The sequence below is a fragment of the Aureobasidium pullulans genome, assembly GCF_000721785.1.
Source record: "Aureobasidium pullulans EXF-150 unplaced genomic scaffold scaffold_14, whole genome shotgun sequence".
NCBI classification, from domain to species: Eukaryota; Fungi; Ascomycota; class Dothideomycetes; order Dothideales; family Saccotheciaceae; genus Aureobasidium; species Aureobasidium pullulans.
Genome location: NW_021941034.1, coordinates 203883 through 218354, shown reverse-complemented (window position 1 = coordinate 218354; position 14472 = coordinate 203883). Strand labels below are relative to the sequence as shown.

The window sequence follows — 14472 nt, the reverse complement described above, 5'->3', positions numbered from 1 at the left end:
CGAAAATAACTTGCATTTCAACAGCCCTTATTCGCAGACCAGCCTGTCAGTCGAGGATCTAGCTTTAGCACACCACTTACTTGTAAGCAGGAACCAAGCTGTAAGCAGAGGTGAGCTTGGCGTTAGAACCAGTAAAAGGCTCAGTACCAGCACCAACAGAAATAAGGTACTGGCTATCCTTGAATCCCTGACTCTTGATCAAGTATGCAAAGAAATCCATCAAATCGCCATTGAAGCTGCTGACATTGCTGCCGTTGGGGGTGAAGGAGTAAACCTCATTGACACCGTTGTTGCCATACCACAGCTTCCAAGAGTGGCCGGCGACGGTGACGGTGGCGATAGGGGAGCCGGTGGCGGAGATGGGGCCGGCGCCGCCGAGTGCGGCCAGCCAGACCATGATTTCGTATTCGTTTTTGCCGCCTGCGGTCGAGGAGGTGAAGATGTCGTACGCGACGTCGGCGACGACGTTGCTGCCGGTTTGGACCCACTTCCAGCTGGTAGCGAGGGACTTGATCTTGCTGATCTGGACGGCATTTGTCTTGGTGACGACGTTGGCGTAGGACTTGACTTGGCTTGAACCGCCGGCCCATGACCAGGTGCTGGAAAGTATGTCAGTGGGATTGTTCTGCTTGCTGTTGGGAGCAGAATCGTCGACTTACGTCCACCAGTTGAGAGTAGTGCCGCTGAGGGAGTTGATGTCGGAGCACTGGGAGCCAGTGTAGCCGGAGATGCCCCAGAGGTCCTGGTACAGGGTGTAGGCGCCAGTGACCTTGCTGTCCCACTGACCGCACTGTTGGGCGCGCTTCTCAATGGTGGCAGTAGGGGCAGCCGAAGCAACGCCCAGCATGACGGCAGCAGCAGTAAGGAACTTCATATTGTCGGAGGATGTAAAGATTGGGTGTGAAGGAGAGTTGGCTTGAAGTTGAAAGAGAGTATGTTATGCAAAGACAGCACCAGTCTGACTTTGGTTCGGAATAGCGAAGAAGATGAAGTTTGAAGTTGCAGATGCGAAGAAAAAGAGCCCCTCTCAGTAATACTTGGGCCCTGCTTATATATGAGCAGACTTACCTTGTCACCATGAACGGAGTTGACGGAAGACATGAACCCTGCTAGAAGCGAAAACGTGCTTTCCAGCCGACAGCCTACAGGGCATCGCGTTTCAAGACCACTTCCAGAGCCATACAATAGCAAAGCCCTATCTAGCCCTGCCCGTAAGTGTAGGATAAATTAATAGAGGACGAGGCAAAGTGGTTTCGTCAAAAAAGCTTTCGACCCGTGGCTTGTTTCATCTGCAGGGAGCTAAGCATGGGTTCCCCGCGATTTCTTCCGACGAATGACATCGGCTGTGGCTTGGACAAGCAACGACTTCCAAGCGAAGTGACATGGACTGGAAGATGCGATTTGTGGAAGTTCTTGTGGAAGAAAGGATAGTCATCTGGAAGGAAGATTCGAAGAGGGGTTGTTGAAGATCTTGAACGTTGTAGGTTCGAAGTGTTCGGCGTTCGGGTAAAAGTGATTTGTTAAAGTTTCTGGAAATGATCAACGCTTCAGCTTTGATCTCCCGCGATCTGTTAAAGGTTGTTGTTAAGCGATTATCGTCGTGTTGATTATTTATGGATCATGAAATTGCACTCGGTCGGATCGCAAGGAGTTCATCTTCGTCTGTCACGTCAGCCATGAATTCGATCATGAGTTCCTCCACTGCTTGTGAACCTAGCGAAGATGCTTGTCGATAGGATGTGTTCAGGGGTCTGACAGGTGTTCTAATCCTTGCAGATCTCTCGCGTCTGGCTTTCAAATTCAATGCAACTAGACGAATCCATAGGAATGCTAAAAGCTACGTACTTTGATGATGGCGATGCAATTTTCCGTCCAGACACAGCTCAGTCGAAGGTCGCTTCGTCTAGCCAGTTGACGGTGTCGCTAGCACCTTGACGGGCATCTGACCTTTGGTCTTGCCTAAATCCTCATCGTTGCGGCCGGATCACAAGCTTTCAATACAGCAATCGCGAGGCGAATGTTAGTAGTGAGAGGCGGACTATTTGCCAAGTGATTCCACTGCCCAAGGAGTGCCTTCTCTTGGAAAGTGTGCCTATGATGCGTTGACAGTCTGTCCATGGACCGATGTAGCGTTTGAATTCGGTGGTGCTCAAGCAGTAAAAATCTTGTGTATTTCGCTTTCGATAGAACAAGTGTCTCTTCCTTCGCCCAAGCTCTTTCTGTATAGCGTCCGCGGACGAATGTAATGTGGCCGAATATGCAGTCTATATCGGCCGTTGACGAGAAGTCCGCAGGCGAAACAGTTCCGATGGTAATGGAGGAAGATGCCGCGGAGCCTTCGGAGTGATGTGCTCGTTGTTGAACATTCGAGAGATAGTTAGTTCCTGCATGCAACTCTGCCAGACAGGCTGAATGGTCGTCAGGTCAGCTGCCGCAGTCTTGTCCGGTGGGTGCTGGCGGAGAAGGTGACGGTCGGGCGCGAGTCGATGATTACGGCCGTTGTTCGCCTGCAGCGCAGCATACCGAGGTCATCACGAACTCGCGATATCTGTATTCTCCAAGTACATCATGTGCGCATAATGACACTGCAGTCACACAATGATGCGCAAGTCATTGCTGTCTAATGGGTGAGCTGAGTTCGTCGCAAACCGGCAGCGGAAATGATTCCGTTGAGGGAAGGAATGCTTGGCTTCACTGTGAACGTCAACCCCTGCCGCCTTCCTCTTTTTCTTTTATAATCATCTGCGGTGTCGTCCGCTGAGGGCGATGTTGTGGATCTACCCTCACCGCACATCCGAGAGTAAGCAAAAGGCATCTTGCATTTTCACGAGTATATTCCAGTAAAAGGGTTGCAGCTAGGAGTCATGGCGCCAACCAGCTCTGTTCTCTAAACTGTCATAATCACACTTCGAATCTTCATCACCATTCTTCCCGCCACCTATGCAATTTGACACCCTACGAATTCCCTCATTGTCCCCTTTGTTTCGAAACCTTTAAATCAACCTTCATGATATCCCTCTTATACTCCCTCGCGACCTTCGAGCCACTTCTAGCTTTCTGCTCTACGACTCTCCTTGCAGATCTAGCTAGCCGTCATGAGCCTTGTGAAGCGATATACGCCTGGACACGCTCGAGTGTTGGGGGTAGCCATTCCGAACCATTAGACATACAAATCATATTCCTGTGACTTCGCGTACGATGTTTGAGGGCATCTGTTGAGGCTAATGAGAAGCACGAACATGGAAGGAACGAATCACAAATGCACAGAATACACAAGAGGAACAGATAACTTGGGGTCGTGAAAACTTTTTGGATGTTTTGGTTTCTCCATAATTTCAGAAGACGAGAGCTAAGCGTAATATATTGCAGACCAGGCGATAAAGCCGTTCTGCGCGACAGTGCCACATTTCGCCATGAACCATTGTCTTGCCTGAAACATCGAGAGCAGATAGCTGACAACAAGATGCGCCAACAATCTACAGACGACGACCACGGCGACCACCCTTTCTGCGGGTAGAGTCCGAGGGGGTGGGGGTGACGTCCTCGATACGGCCGATCTTCATGCCGGCACGGGCCAGAGCACGGAGAGCAGACTGGGCACCGGGGCCGGGGGTCTTGGTGCCGTTACCTGTGGATATTGGTTAGAGATGTGCGATGTTGAGACGTGAAGGAGAAGGGGAAACATACCACCGGTGGCGCGGATCTTGACGTGGAGGGCAGTGATGCCGAGCTCCTTGCAGCGGGCAGCGACGTCCTGGGCAGCCAACATGGCGGCGTAGGGGGAGGACTCGTCACGGTCGGCCTTGACCTTCATACCACCAGTAACACGGGAGATGGTCTCACGGCCGCTGGAAATCACCCAGAATTAGCCTTGTGTCCTCTCTCATGTCTTGTGTTTATTGCATCTGTTCCCACTTGCGCTACTCGTCCGGGTCTCTTGTGTTCTCTTCCTTTGCTCTTTCAATTCTTTCTTTCTCTTTTCTTGTCCGTATGGTGTCTTGCTCGTCGCATATATCGAGCATCTTCCAACGCGCATCGAGAAAGCCGGAATTGTGTCGCAACAAGAGAGAAGCACCAAGCAGTCCATCGGAGCAAGCGCACCAAGAACAGATGCAATTCAGGGAAAGCACCTACGAAAGATCGGTAACGTGGACGAAGGTGTCGTTGAAGGAAGCGAAGATGCGAGCAACGCCGAAAACGAGCTCACCCTCACGGGTTTGAGGGCCCAACTGGACGTTCTCCTGGACGCGGGCGGGCTTAGCCTTGGGTGCCATTTTTGCTGATGTTAGTTGGTGGTGGTCGAAATGTGTGCACTGAACGAACGAAGAGAGGAAATCTCGAATCGCGCGGCTTGCTTGAGAATTTGGCCGTGGGTCTGCCAAGCAATTTTCCGTGCTGAGACTGCGGCAGTTGCCGGTCAAAGCTCGCAGCCGGCGCAGCTTCCTCTATTTATTTTCTTGCGACGCTGCAGCTTCTGCTTCCTCTCCCATCATTCACCTTCTCGACATTTGCGACAACATCGATTGCATCTCCTGTGCGCGCATCAGAACGGCTTCAAATTCAAGAGCTGGACGGCATCTCGCAGTTGACGCAATTCGACAATCGCAAATATGGGTGAAGCAGTGGTGGGCTTGATTGGCATGGGCGACATGGGCAAGATGTACGCCCGTCGGCTCAGTGAAGCCGGTTGGAGGTATGTTCTTGCGCGCAACAACACCCAGTCCTTGTGACTTTTGACTATGGTACGTTCTCTCTCCTCCTCACTCCCCTCTTCACATCCATCCACCCCGCGTTAAATGATGACTTGAGTGCATTTGGCTCGAGTATGGCTGTTGGACACCCTATCACCGTTCCGGTGGTAGGATCCGGCAGTCGTCGATGATGTAAAATCTCAGCTACCTTATATTTTTTGTCTGAAACGCTTCACACATCCACTGTTCTTCACAAAAGGAATTCTCTCTTTCAAGACCTTGCCGCTGACTTTGGATCAACAGTTATCTCTTTCCGTAATCCGTGACCTTTTCGTCAGAACCAGACTGACGCATACACTCCCGCAGAGTGCACGCCTGTGATCTTCCAGACAAGTATGATCTGTTGGTTGAAGAATTCAAGGACAGCGTACGAAATACCTTCTTGCCTATACTGTATATAGTCCGTGTAATGCACAAACATCTTGCTGAGGCTTTCAGCAGGAAAACGTAACGGTTTTCAAGAACGGCCACCACGTCTCTCGTAGCAGTGACTATATCATCTACTCTGTTGAAGCAAAGAACATTGACGCCGTCGTCGCCGCCTATGGTCCATGTCTGTCCTACCTTTCTCACACCTTCGGGCCCTCTCATCATGTTGCACTCCGACTAACATGTCTGCCTGACAGCAACCAAGATGGGCGCCATCGTCGGCGGCCAGACCTCCTGCAAAGCCCCCGAGATGGCAGCATTTGAAAAGCACCTCCCCACCGACGTCGAAATCGTCTCCTGCCACTCCCTCCACGGCCCTGGCGTAAACCCAAAAGGCCAACCCCTAGTCCTCATCCAACACCGCGCCACCGACGCCAGCTACAATCTCGTCTCCAAAATCCTGTCCTGCTTCGAAAGCAAGCACGTCAAACTCACAGCCGAAGCTCACGACCGCATCACCGCAGATACACAGGCAGTCACCCATGCAGCTTTCCTCTCCATGGGCACGGCTTGGGCGGCCAACAACCAGTTCCCCTGGGAAATGCCTAGATATGTGGGTGGCATTGAGAATGTGAAGATCAACATCACTCTCCGCATCTATGCGAACAAATGGCACGTTTACGCCGGCCTGGCCATCCTGAACCCGGCTGCCAAACGCCAGATCAAGCAATATGCTGAATCCGTCACCGATCTGTTCAAGTTGATGTTGGGAGGTCATAAAGAAGAGTTGCGCCAACGCATCGAATCTGCACGTAAAGCCGTATTTGGAAATATGGACAAGACAAGCAACAATGGGCATGAGTTGCTCTTGCAGGATGATCTGCTTGATCAATTTTCCTTGGGAGAGAAACCTGCTGCCAGCGAGAGGGTGAAGAACAATCATTTGAGTCTACTGGCCATGGTGGATTGTTGGTGGAAGTTGGGAATCGTGCCTTATGATCATATGATTTGCTCCACACCGGTAAGTCCACCAGACAATTAGGTTGAAGGTACTGTCGGAACAGCAGTGTTGATATATGGTGATAACAGCTCTTCCGTCTCTGGCTCGGTATCACCGAATACCTCTTCCGCAACACAGAACTATTGGAGGAAGTCATCGACACCGCCATCAACGACAACACTTTCCGCCGTGACGATCTCGAATTCACATTCGCCGCCAGAGTAAGTATACACCCCCTGTTTTCTTTCTCCATTATTATCTCTCCAGAATCATGCTCATCATCTTTCTTTCACCAGGACTGGTCCGAACGCGTCTCCTTTGGCAACATGGACGGCTACCGCGAAAAGTTCGAAAAGATCCAGAGCTACTTTGCTCCTCGCTTCCCCGAAGCCACTCGTGTGGGTAATGAGATGATCAAGACCATTGAGGAAAGCTTGAGACAGAGGAAGATTGATCCCACAAAGTAAGAGATCCACGAGGAGGAGATGCAGGGCTTTATAGTGGACAGCAGAATGAAGGTTGGAGGGATGGAATATGGATGGTTGGGTGGGTGGAAGTGGGAGTGGGAGATTGAAGATGGCATGGAATGAGATTAACGATTTTCATTCAAGGTCAAGGGGATGGATGAGGTGGGTTGGGGTCAATTTTCTGCACTCTTTGCTGGATGCAGATATGGGTCTCAGGAGAAGCATTGCTGTACCTATCGGATGAGCATATCATGAGACCTTGAATTCTTCTTTCATGCTCTATTTTCAAGCAAGTCTTTTAGCCAAGGGTATCACCCTGGTCTTCGCGCAACATGATTATATCCCCAGGTAGAACGAGGCTATGGCTTCAATGAAGTACATATCAGTATTCAATCAGCAAAGTCTGTGTCTCTCCAATGAGCTGAGGGAGTTTCAAGTAATTTAGACCTCGCAGTCGTTGTAGTCGGAGTGTTGTCGATGTCGGATTGAACTCGCCAAATTCACCCGTCAACTTTGCTTCCCCGAATGGGATACCCAACAAAGACAGCATAGGATGGCTTAGGACGAGAGTTCCCAAGTGCAGTGTAGACTTGTAAACGTCGCGGTGAACGACATTTGATAGAGATATTATCTCGTGATCGATCAAAGTAAAGGGCGAAGGCGAAGTCGAGCACGGCGAACCACCCGAGCGAACCGTGAAGGGAGATACAACAACACGGAGATACAATGACACAGAAAAGGAAGCGAAAGCACAAACAGACGAAGATGTAGCAGGTATGATAGAATGAACCTCCAGATTGAGGCGTACTTTTGAGCCTTCATATATCATCATATATTACGTGAGTCAACCAGTTTACAGCTGAGTAGGGAATTTGGTCGTCTCGATCTTCTCAGGGTAGGTCATACCGTTCTGCTTGCGCACCTCATCCATGGTCTCCATGATGACAATACTCTCCTGCAGACCCTCGTACTTGCCCTCTTTTCTACCCTCCTTGAGAGCAAAAGCGCACTCATCGGCTTCCCAGAACATACCGTGACCCTCGCCCTCGGGGTTCTTGTCGTCGCCGAAGCCGTTGTAGAAGCCAGAGCCCTTGCCAGGTCCGGGTTGAGTGAAGGTCTTTTCCTCTACAGTGCCGTCGAAGAGAACGAGCTTGGTCTTGGAGGGGCGGAAAGCGGGGTGGAAGACTTGAATTTCACCCTTGTCACCTTGTACACGGATGGCGGGACCAGCGCTGCCCTTGCCGTCTGGGTCAGGAGTGGTGCGGAAAGCGGTGGTGGCGATACCGTGAGCGTCTCCACCAAGCTCTTCAGAACGAGGGAAGGTGAGAAGCATGGTGGTCATCTCGTCGGCGCCGGTGGGGTATTTCTTGAGGGATGAAACGACGGTAGGTGCTTTACGTGCAGATTCGGGCTGGGTGTGGTAGAGAGTCTGGAAGACCCAGGTCAAGGCGTAGATGCCCAGGTCGAGGAGAGCACCTCCAGCCAAGTCGGGGTTGACCATGCGGTGGGAGTTATCGAAGGCGTCTTCAGGCAGAGTGCCAATGGACAGGTCGGCGAAGGTACGGTGGACCTTTCCAATCTGTGCAGGTTAGCGATTGCAGTTCGAGGATGGCAGCGGATGTACTTACCTTACCGGAAGTGATGATGTCGCGGACGTAGATGGACAAGGGGAAGTATCTTGTCCAAACAGCCTCCATCAAGAACAAGTTCTTCTCCTTGGCCTTCTCTGCCAGCTTCTTTGCCTGCGCAGCGTTGACGGTGAAAGCCTTCTCGCAGAGGACATTCTTTCCACCCTCAAGACAGAGCATGGCATTCTGGTAGTGGTGCGAGTGAGGTGTAGCGACGTAGATTATGTCAACGTCCTTGTCGGCAACCAGCTCTTCATAAGATCCGTAGCCCTTCGCTGAAGAGGGTGCGCCGACCTTCTTCAAGAATTGACTAGCACGGTCGGCACTGCTTGAACTGGCAGCAGCAACAATCTCGTGCTTGATGTCGTTGACATTGCGAGTCTCGGGGTTGACAGTCAAGTCTCTCGAGAAGCTCTGTGATACTTGTCAGTCGACTCAATCGCAAGCTAGGCCTCAATCGTCTACCTCAGCGATGCCTCCAGTGGCGAGAATGCCCCAGCGTAGTGTGAATTTGGACATGTTGTGCTAATTGGTCTTGCAATATTTCTTGGGAGTACAAAAGAAGAACCGGTGAGCGAGCTCCAAAGTTGTTAAAGTCGGCATCTTGTTGGATGATGTAAGAGATGGCGGGGCAGAATGCCGTGCCGTGCCGTGCCCCACCCTCCGCATTTATCCATCACTTTCTTCGGCGAGAACTCCATCATCTTGAGCATGCATGTTTGGGGAATGGTTCTGTGGTAGAGTCACCCAGCGCCTGGTCAATGAAACTCCTCGAGATGGGAGTACCGATGTATTAGCCACGGAGACGCCTCACCCTGTCCATGAGGCCAGCTACTAGTCGGCGTTGATGGTAAGAGGACAGAGCGAGGAAGCCACACAAAGTGACTTGTTGTTAGTAACACCAATATTAACAAAGGATCGCAGTTGGCAGAGATAGTTACCCATGAGATTAATTATGGACGAGGGATAAACAAAGAACCGCATGTCGATTCTAGAAACACTGCGTTTCCCTTGTTCCTTCCAAGTCGGATCTGCATCTGCCATTTGTCTAGATCTGGAGGAAACATCCCCACGTGTTGAGCTACTTTGGCATGTCTTCCAACTGTTTCTTAGCGAAGGCCTTGTTTCAGTACAAAGGGACTTGTCAGCTTGGCAGTGGTGGCAGGGCAAAAGAGAGACAGAGGAGTGCCAACCTCGCCGAGTCTTCACCTTGCGGAGACCCCGGAAGAACTTCTTGTTACAGTAATGGATGCGGGGACGCGTGTGCATAGCATGATTGTCGCATGTCAAATGATTTCGTGATGTGTGAGACATTTCGAGTGCGACTCCAGATCTGAAGCTTGATTGAAATCGGCTCGCTTTCAACTGACCTGGTGCTCACTCTGATGTACTGCCTTGATTTGCATAGCCTCGAACGCACGAGGGCTTGGCAAGTTGGGAGATGGCGAGATTTTAATGCGGCTGGAGTCGGCAAATAGCAAGATAGGGTGCGGTGGGTTTGCGCAAAGCAGTTGCAAGGAGCTGAGATGCCGTTCGTATCTCGTTCCTACCGTATCAGTCCCCCCGCACGCTCGGCGATAAAAGGCCGACGGAATGGAAGAAGTGTCAATCGCCGGCTTAAACCGCGGCGTCAAACACTTGCTTCGATTCGCTCAAACTTGAGATGATATCAGTTGTATCATGGTCGATGACCGCGGACGTGGCGAAGGTAGCACACTTGATCTGAGAAAGAACCCCTAGTAGCGTCATCGAGTCTTGCAAGACATCTCGGCGGGCCATCCGGGCATCTGGGCGCACGCGCTGGGCATGCAGGATCGTCAAGTCAAGCTTAAAGGGAGTGAGTGTGGCGCTAAACCGGCCGCGGATATCTTCTCTGCCGTTTCTTGGTATCCTCCACAAACTCTCCGCCGTCTTCCATAACTGTCCCATTGTCCCTGCCAGCCTCAGCGAGTTTGCATCCATACCTTTTTGCAAGAGCATGACCTCGTCATTGTCTTTCATTGTCCTATAATCTTCTCTCCTTGGCTCTTCGATATCAAGCTCATCGTACCACGTGAATCACCATGCTTAGCCAGTGGCTATTACCGGCAGGCTTGTTGGCCAGCAGAGCAGCTGGTCTAACAATCCAACCAACGAATAACACACAAAATGGCACCGGCGTGGATCTTGCGCTGCCTTCAGGAAACACTATTGCGATATTTGGCACATTGGAACCCCTGACCCCGACTGCAGACCAGCTAGGAGTAAGAATTCCTTCGAGATAAGCTTATCGGTAGAGCTACGCTGACACGCGACACACAGATGGGTATTTCTGACACGTTGTACCATGTTACAACATCGAACCAGAACAATCTCACTGACCAGGACGTTGCTTATATCTCCTGCGATCCTGGAGATTATTCTGGCTTCCTCTCTTTGAATAATGTGTTCCAGACAGCCCTTGGAGTCAACGCCACAGCGATCATTCTGTACAGTCTGACGGCCGAGCAATGCAACATTACTGGCATGGAGTCAGCATTCTCAAAGTTATACTCCATGTCGAATCGAACGAGATCCAATGAATTACTCGAGCACATTGGCAATAACGATGCTTTGAAGGCAACTATCCTGCATTCTGACTCGACAGCACTGCACAACAACGGCAGCAGCAGCAACCCACAGACCACATCGCCATCCTATGGATCTTCGCCTACAACTGCAGTTGCCATGATCATTCTATACAGCGTTACTGGTATCATCACGGCATTGTTCCTCATTATTATCATCACTGGCGCTATTCGAGCACATCGTCACCCGGAACGTTATGGTCCAAGAAACGTTCTCGGAAGGCCGCGACAGACTAGAGCCAGAGGTATTGCACGTGCTATGCTGGACACCATTCCTGTCGTCAAGTTCGGCGAACAGCCTAAGCCAGAGGCCAAACCTACGGATGTTGAGTTGGCAGACACGGATACACCTGTAATTCGACGCTCAGTGGAGAATGACGGAACTCAGGAGACAAGACTCGACGAAGCCGCCCCCAGACAGTCCATGGCATCCGCTCGTTCAGGGATTGGAGCAGCAACGGGTCATACCAACCCCGACGTAATTTCCGGATCGGCCGCACCCGAATCAGCGGAAGCACTAGGATGCTCAATCTGTACTGATGACTTCGAGACTGGTCAAGACCTTCGCGTGCTACCTTGCGATCACAAGTTCCATCCTGCATGCATTGACCCATGGCTTCTGAATGTATCATCAACTTGCCCACTCTGCCGTATCGATCTTCGACCTGAGGGATCTGCTGAAGCAGAGGCGGCTACCACGGCAACAGGCGACAACACGGATTTGCCTCCTCCCATCAACGGCTACAACGGACAGCCTTACCGCGTGAGCATGCGTCGTAGCTTGCTCATTGGTCTGGGACTCGACCGAGGACACATTGACCAGGGGCAAAGAATGGCCGCTGCGCGCGAATTGCGTGAGATGCGTCCCAACAATGCAGAGGGTCCCGACCCGCAACAGCAGGAGCAGGGTGAAGAAGGTCGTCAACGCCGTAGACTACGAGAGCGCTTTGGTGTCCGCACGAGACGCAGAGGACAGTCGGATGTTCAAGCACCTACAGCTGCTGTTCCTGAGGAAGCTGCCGCAGAGACTTCAGCAGTCGTTGAGACTAATGATGTACAGCGTGATCAGCGTCCTACCAACCCATAGTAGTATCGTGCGGCTGGACTGATCTCAGCATAAGTTATGAGGCGTTCTGTTGGGTATTTTCCGGCGTTTGGATTTGCATTCTGCGAAAGAGCGGATGACTTTTTGGATGGGTTTGAGATAGGTTCTTGAGTGTTGGTTTCTGCATGACCAGGCTTGAAAAGACATTGGCGAGAAAGGCATTATGTACTACTACGATTAAATGAGCGAAACCATGAGATTCCCTTCCTTGATCGAACTCCAATATCAGTCTGGAATGTCTTGGACAACAGAAATGCAAAGCACCTTCCCTTAGTACGCTCAGCAGCCTCGTAGGCCCGTGCACGTTGCATGGTCGTCCAGTGACGAAGGGCTTCCAACAATTCCGCCGCGCTGAGCAACGACACAAGAACATTTCATTCCACCACAACCTCTTTTCCATCCCACAAATCACATACACAATGGCACCCAAGCGCGCACAGTCTCAAGGCGCTATCAGCCAGATGTACACCTCCCTGGCCTCGCCCGACAACCGCTCCGTCGTCACCGCCGTCGCCTTTTTCGCCGTAAGTTCTTTTCGCCTATCCGCTGTATAATCCGAGGAAGGACAACGCAAGAGTCAAGAGGAGGAGATAAATGGCCAGAGAAGATAAGCATGTGCTATGCGCTGTGTTCGACGAAGGAATTTCTGGACAATGAAGACTGACACATTTGAACAGGCCGGTGTCGCTTTCTTGCACAGCAGCTGGAGCGAGATCCTGCTCCCTCCGTAAGTGCTCACCTCTCTTCCGCGTCTTGAATCGATCGACCAACCACCCACGGCTCGGACTTGACACCATGCGCTTTCGACGTCTCACAAAGCTTACACATCCCCACCAGTCTTTAAACGTATCGCCATCAGTCATGAAGACGAACGCGCGATTGTAGGAATATCTGGGAAACGATAAAAGAGCAGAAAAAGGAAACACACTTGTACATTACACACAAACTTTTGCTGCTTTTTATGAATGGGCAAAGAAAAGGCGTTTTTGGCTCTTACACCATCTTCTCCAGAACGTGAACAGGGACGAGACGAATATGTTGGACATGACTGGCTCCCGCTTGCTCGATTCGGCCATCGTCCAGATTCCCACACAACTATTGCATCTATCTACCACTCCTTGCGATGTAACGACTATCAGTGTGGAAGCCCTCACGCTCATCATGAAACACCGACCTCCTGGCCACTCCATCTGTGCCTCATCAGCATGATGACGACACGCAACTGCAAAGTAGAAACGCCCAGCCGCCTTGCCACTTCCTGTTGCGACTGCCATGTTTCAAACAACTTTAAAATGCCAATGACGAGAATTGCATGCCTCCGAAAAACAAATGCACCCTTGCTATTCCACACTTCTCACGAGCACACAGGCGTAAACGTATGGAGTAGGTTATAGTGCTTCAGTTTTAGGACGGAAAAACAGGAAGACGAGACAGTAAGGCAACTATGTAGGTAGAGATTGCGATCTTTCGAGTCATAGTGTACACGGACTGACACCGCGTTCTAGGGAGGAGCGAATGTTATGCCTCCTGAGCAAGCATCGATTTTAGGTTGCATGAACGGTAAACGAGATCAATTGGTTCCTTCCATGCCAATGGCTCATTGCGAATTCCACAATCCACAATCTTTGCTTTTCTGCGGTTGATCTGCTCGCCGAGTCATCGAAACATCACTGATAGTCAACGGTTCGAATCCAGCGCTTGACCCAATTCTTCGTTTTGCACTTTTTGCAGCCATTCAGGATATGGCTCCAGCCATTTCACCACATTCTCGCCCTTAGCTGGTGGAATCAAGTCCACCTCTTCTCCATTCGCCAACCTGCAAGTCAACTCAACTTGCACTCTGCCATCAGGCCAAAGTTGCTTTTCCACTTCTTCTTCCGTGCCTTTATGACTCCTGCGAAAATGCCCGTATTCAAGTGTTTCACCGCGTATGTAGTACATCAATTTGCCGAGAATATTTATGTTGCAGAAGGCAGAGCCATCGATCAAGGTGCGGAAGTCTGTACTGTGTGCTTTTTCGTCTTTTGTGAGTTTGTTACCGCAGTAGCTGGAACATGAAACTTCGTTTGGAGGGCCGGATGATTTGTGCCGGTTGAAATGTACAGTAGTCGATACGTCTGGAGCAGTCCAACAAGAATCTTCACCGAAGTGCAGGCTCCCGAGATACGGGAGAAGTGTCGCTATCTCAGGCTTATCGCGGATTCCTTCCCAATAATACCAATGTGATTTGTCTTCTCTCCATTGTCGTGGAGGCTCTGTTCCCTGGGCTCTGAATGTAATGAACCACCAAGCGTCGTTTTTGTCTTCGTGGCCATCGATATACATCTGTAGCTTTGGAAAGAGGACAGGAACACATTCGTTCTTGACTTGTGTGGTCACCTCCAGCAGTGGGTGTGGATAGTGTTGTTCATCTTTGTCGGTGAAGAGGAAGTCATAGATCTCCAGACGAAGCTCTGTTGGCAGTGACTGGAAGCATACGGTAGGTGTCATAATGGCTTGTTTCAGCTGATGGAAAAGCTGATGATGCAATGGCTGAGAAATGTACC

At 50.9% G+C, this 14472-nt stretch overlaps 7 protein-coding genes across 7 annotated transcripts; 3 read left to right on the top strand and 4 right to left on the bottom strand.

The window, feature by feature from the left end:
• Positions 1–76: 76 nt before the first annotated feature.
• Positions 77–847, bottom strand: M438DRAFT_277406 (concanavalin A-like lectin/glucanase; the record flags this gene model as incomplete). Its single annotated transcript, XM_029900927.1, has 2 exons — positions 77–599; positions 660–847. The coding sequence occupies 2 exons, from the start codon at positions 845–847 to the stop codon at positions 77–79; spliced, it is 711 nt and encodes a 236-aa protein (XP_029758643.1).
• A 2629-nt stretch (positions 848–3476) lies between these two features.
• M438DRAFT_357011 (uncharacterized protein) lies at positions 3477–4274 on the bottom strand (the record flags this gene model as incomplete). Its single annotated transcript, XM_029907140.1, has 3 exons — positions 3477–3628; positions 3688–3848; positions 4135–4274. The coding sequence occupies 3 exons, from the start codon at positions 4272–4274 to the stop codon at positions 3477–3479; spliced, it is 453 nt and encodes a 150-aa protein (XP_029758642.1).
• Positions 4275–4553: 279 nt separating this feature from the next.
• Positions 4554–6968, top strand: M438DRAFT_347229 (Prephenate dehydrogenase). The gene is made up of 6 exons (XM_029905852.1): positions 4554–4693; positions 5058–5118; positions 5193–5304; positions 5378–6141; positions 6210–6341; positions 6417–6968. Exons 1-6 carry the CDS (start codon positions 4611–4613, stop codon positions 6585–6587), a joined length of 1323 nt encoding a protein of 440 aa, XP_029758641.1. The 5' UTR covers positions 4554–4610; the 3' UTR covers positions 6588–6968.
• A 386-nt stretch (positions 6969–7354) lies between these two features.
• M438DRAFT_398500 (NAD(P)-binding protein) lies at positions 7355–8794 on the bottom strand. Its single transcript, XM_029909367.1, has 3 exons — positions 8681–8794; positions 8216–8629; positions 7355–8166 (listed from the first exon to the last, which is right to left on the bottom strand). The coding sequence occupies exons 1-3, from the start codon at positions 8732–8734 to the stop codon at positions 7441–7443; spliced, it is 1194 nt and encodes a 397-aa protein (XP_029758640.1). The 5' UTR covers positions 8735–8794; the 3' UTR covers positions 7355–7440.
• A 1336-nt stretch (positions 8795–10130) lies between these two features.
• M438DRAFT_407156 (uncharacterized protein) lies at positions 10131–12135 on the top strand. Its single transcript, XM_029909884.1, has 2 exons — positions 10131–10458; positions 10517–12135. Exons 1-2 carry the CDS (start codon positions 10279–10281, stop codon positions 11906–11908), a joined length of 1572 nt encoding a protein of 523 aa, XP_029758639.1. The 5' UTR covers positions 10131–10278; the 3' UTR covers positions 11909–12135.
• Positions 12136–12345: 210 nt separating this feature from the next.
• M438DRAFT_336975 (uncharacterized protein) lies at positions 12346–12657 on the top strand (the record flags this gene model as incomplete). Its single annotated transcript, XM_029903943.1, has 2 exons — positions 12346–12450; positions 12604–12657. The coding sequence occupies 2 exons, from the start codon at positions 12346–12348 to the stop codon at positions 12655–12657; spliced, it is 159 nt and encodes a 52-aa protein (XP_029758638.1).
• Positions 12658–13603: 946 nt separating this feature from the next.
• On the bottom strand, positions 13604–14416 carry M438DRAFT_407155 (uncharacterized protein; the record flags this gene model as incomplete). The annotated part of the gene is made up of 1 exon (XM_029909883.1): positions 13604–14416. One exon carries the CDS (start codon positions 14414–14416, stop codon positions 13604–13606), a length of 813 nt encoding a protein of 270 aa, XP_029758637.1.
• Positions 14417–14472: the final 56 nt, after the last annotated feature.

Coding starts and splice junctions, on each gene's coding strand:
- M438DRAFT_347229 (XM_029905852.1), top strand. CDS start 4,611: ATGGGTGAAGCAGTGGTGGGCTTGATTGGCATGGGCGACATGGGCAAG. Junction 4,694..5,057: donor CTCAGTGAAGCCGGTTGGAG/GTATGTTCTTGC, acceptor ACACTCCCGCAG/AGTGCACGCCTGTGATCTTC. Junction 6,142..6,209: donor ATATGATTTGCTCCACACCG/GTAAGTCCACCA, acceptor TGGTGATAACAG/CTCTTCCGTCTCTGGCTCGG.
- M438DRAFT_398500 (XM_029909367.1), bottom strand. CDS start 8,734: ATGTCCAAATTCACACTACGCTGGGGCATTCTCGCCACTGGAGGCATC. Junction 8,630..8,680: donor CCACTGGAGGCATCGCTGAG/GTAGACGATTGA, acceptor CAAGTATCACAG/AGCTTCTCGAGAGACTTGAC. Junction 8,167..8,215: donor ACATCATCACTTCCGGTAAG/GTAAGTACATCC, acceptor TAACCTGCACAG/ATTGGAAAGGTCCACCGTAC.
- M438DRAFT_407156 (XM_029909884.1), top strand. CDS start 10,279: ATGCTTAGCCAGTGGCTATTACCGGCAGGCTTGTTGGCCAGCAGAGCA. Junction 10,459..10,516: donor CGACTGCAGACCAGCTAGGA/GTAAGAATTCCT, acceptor CGCGACACACAG/ATGGGTATTTCTGACACGTT.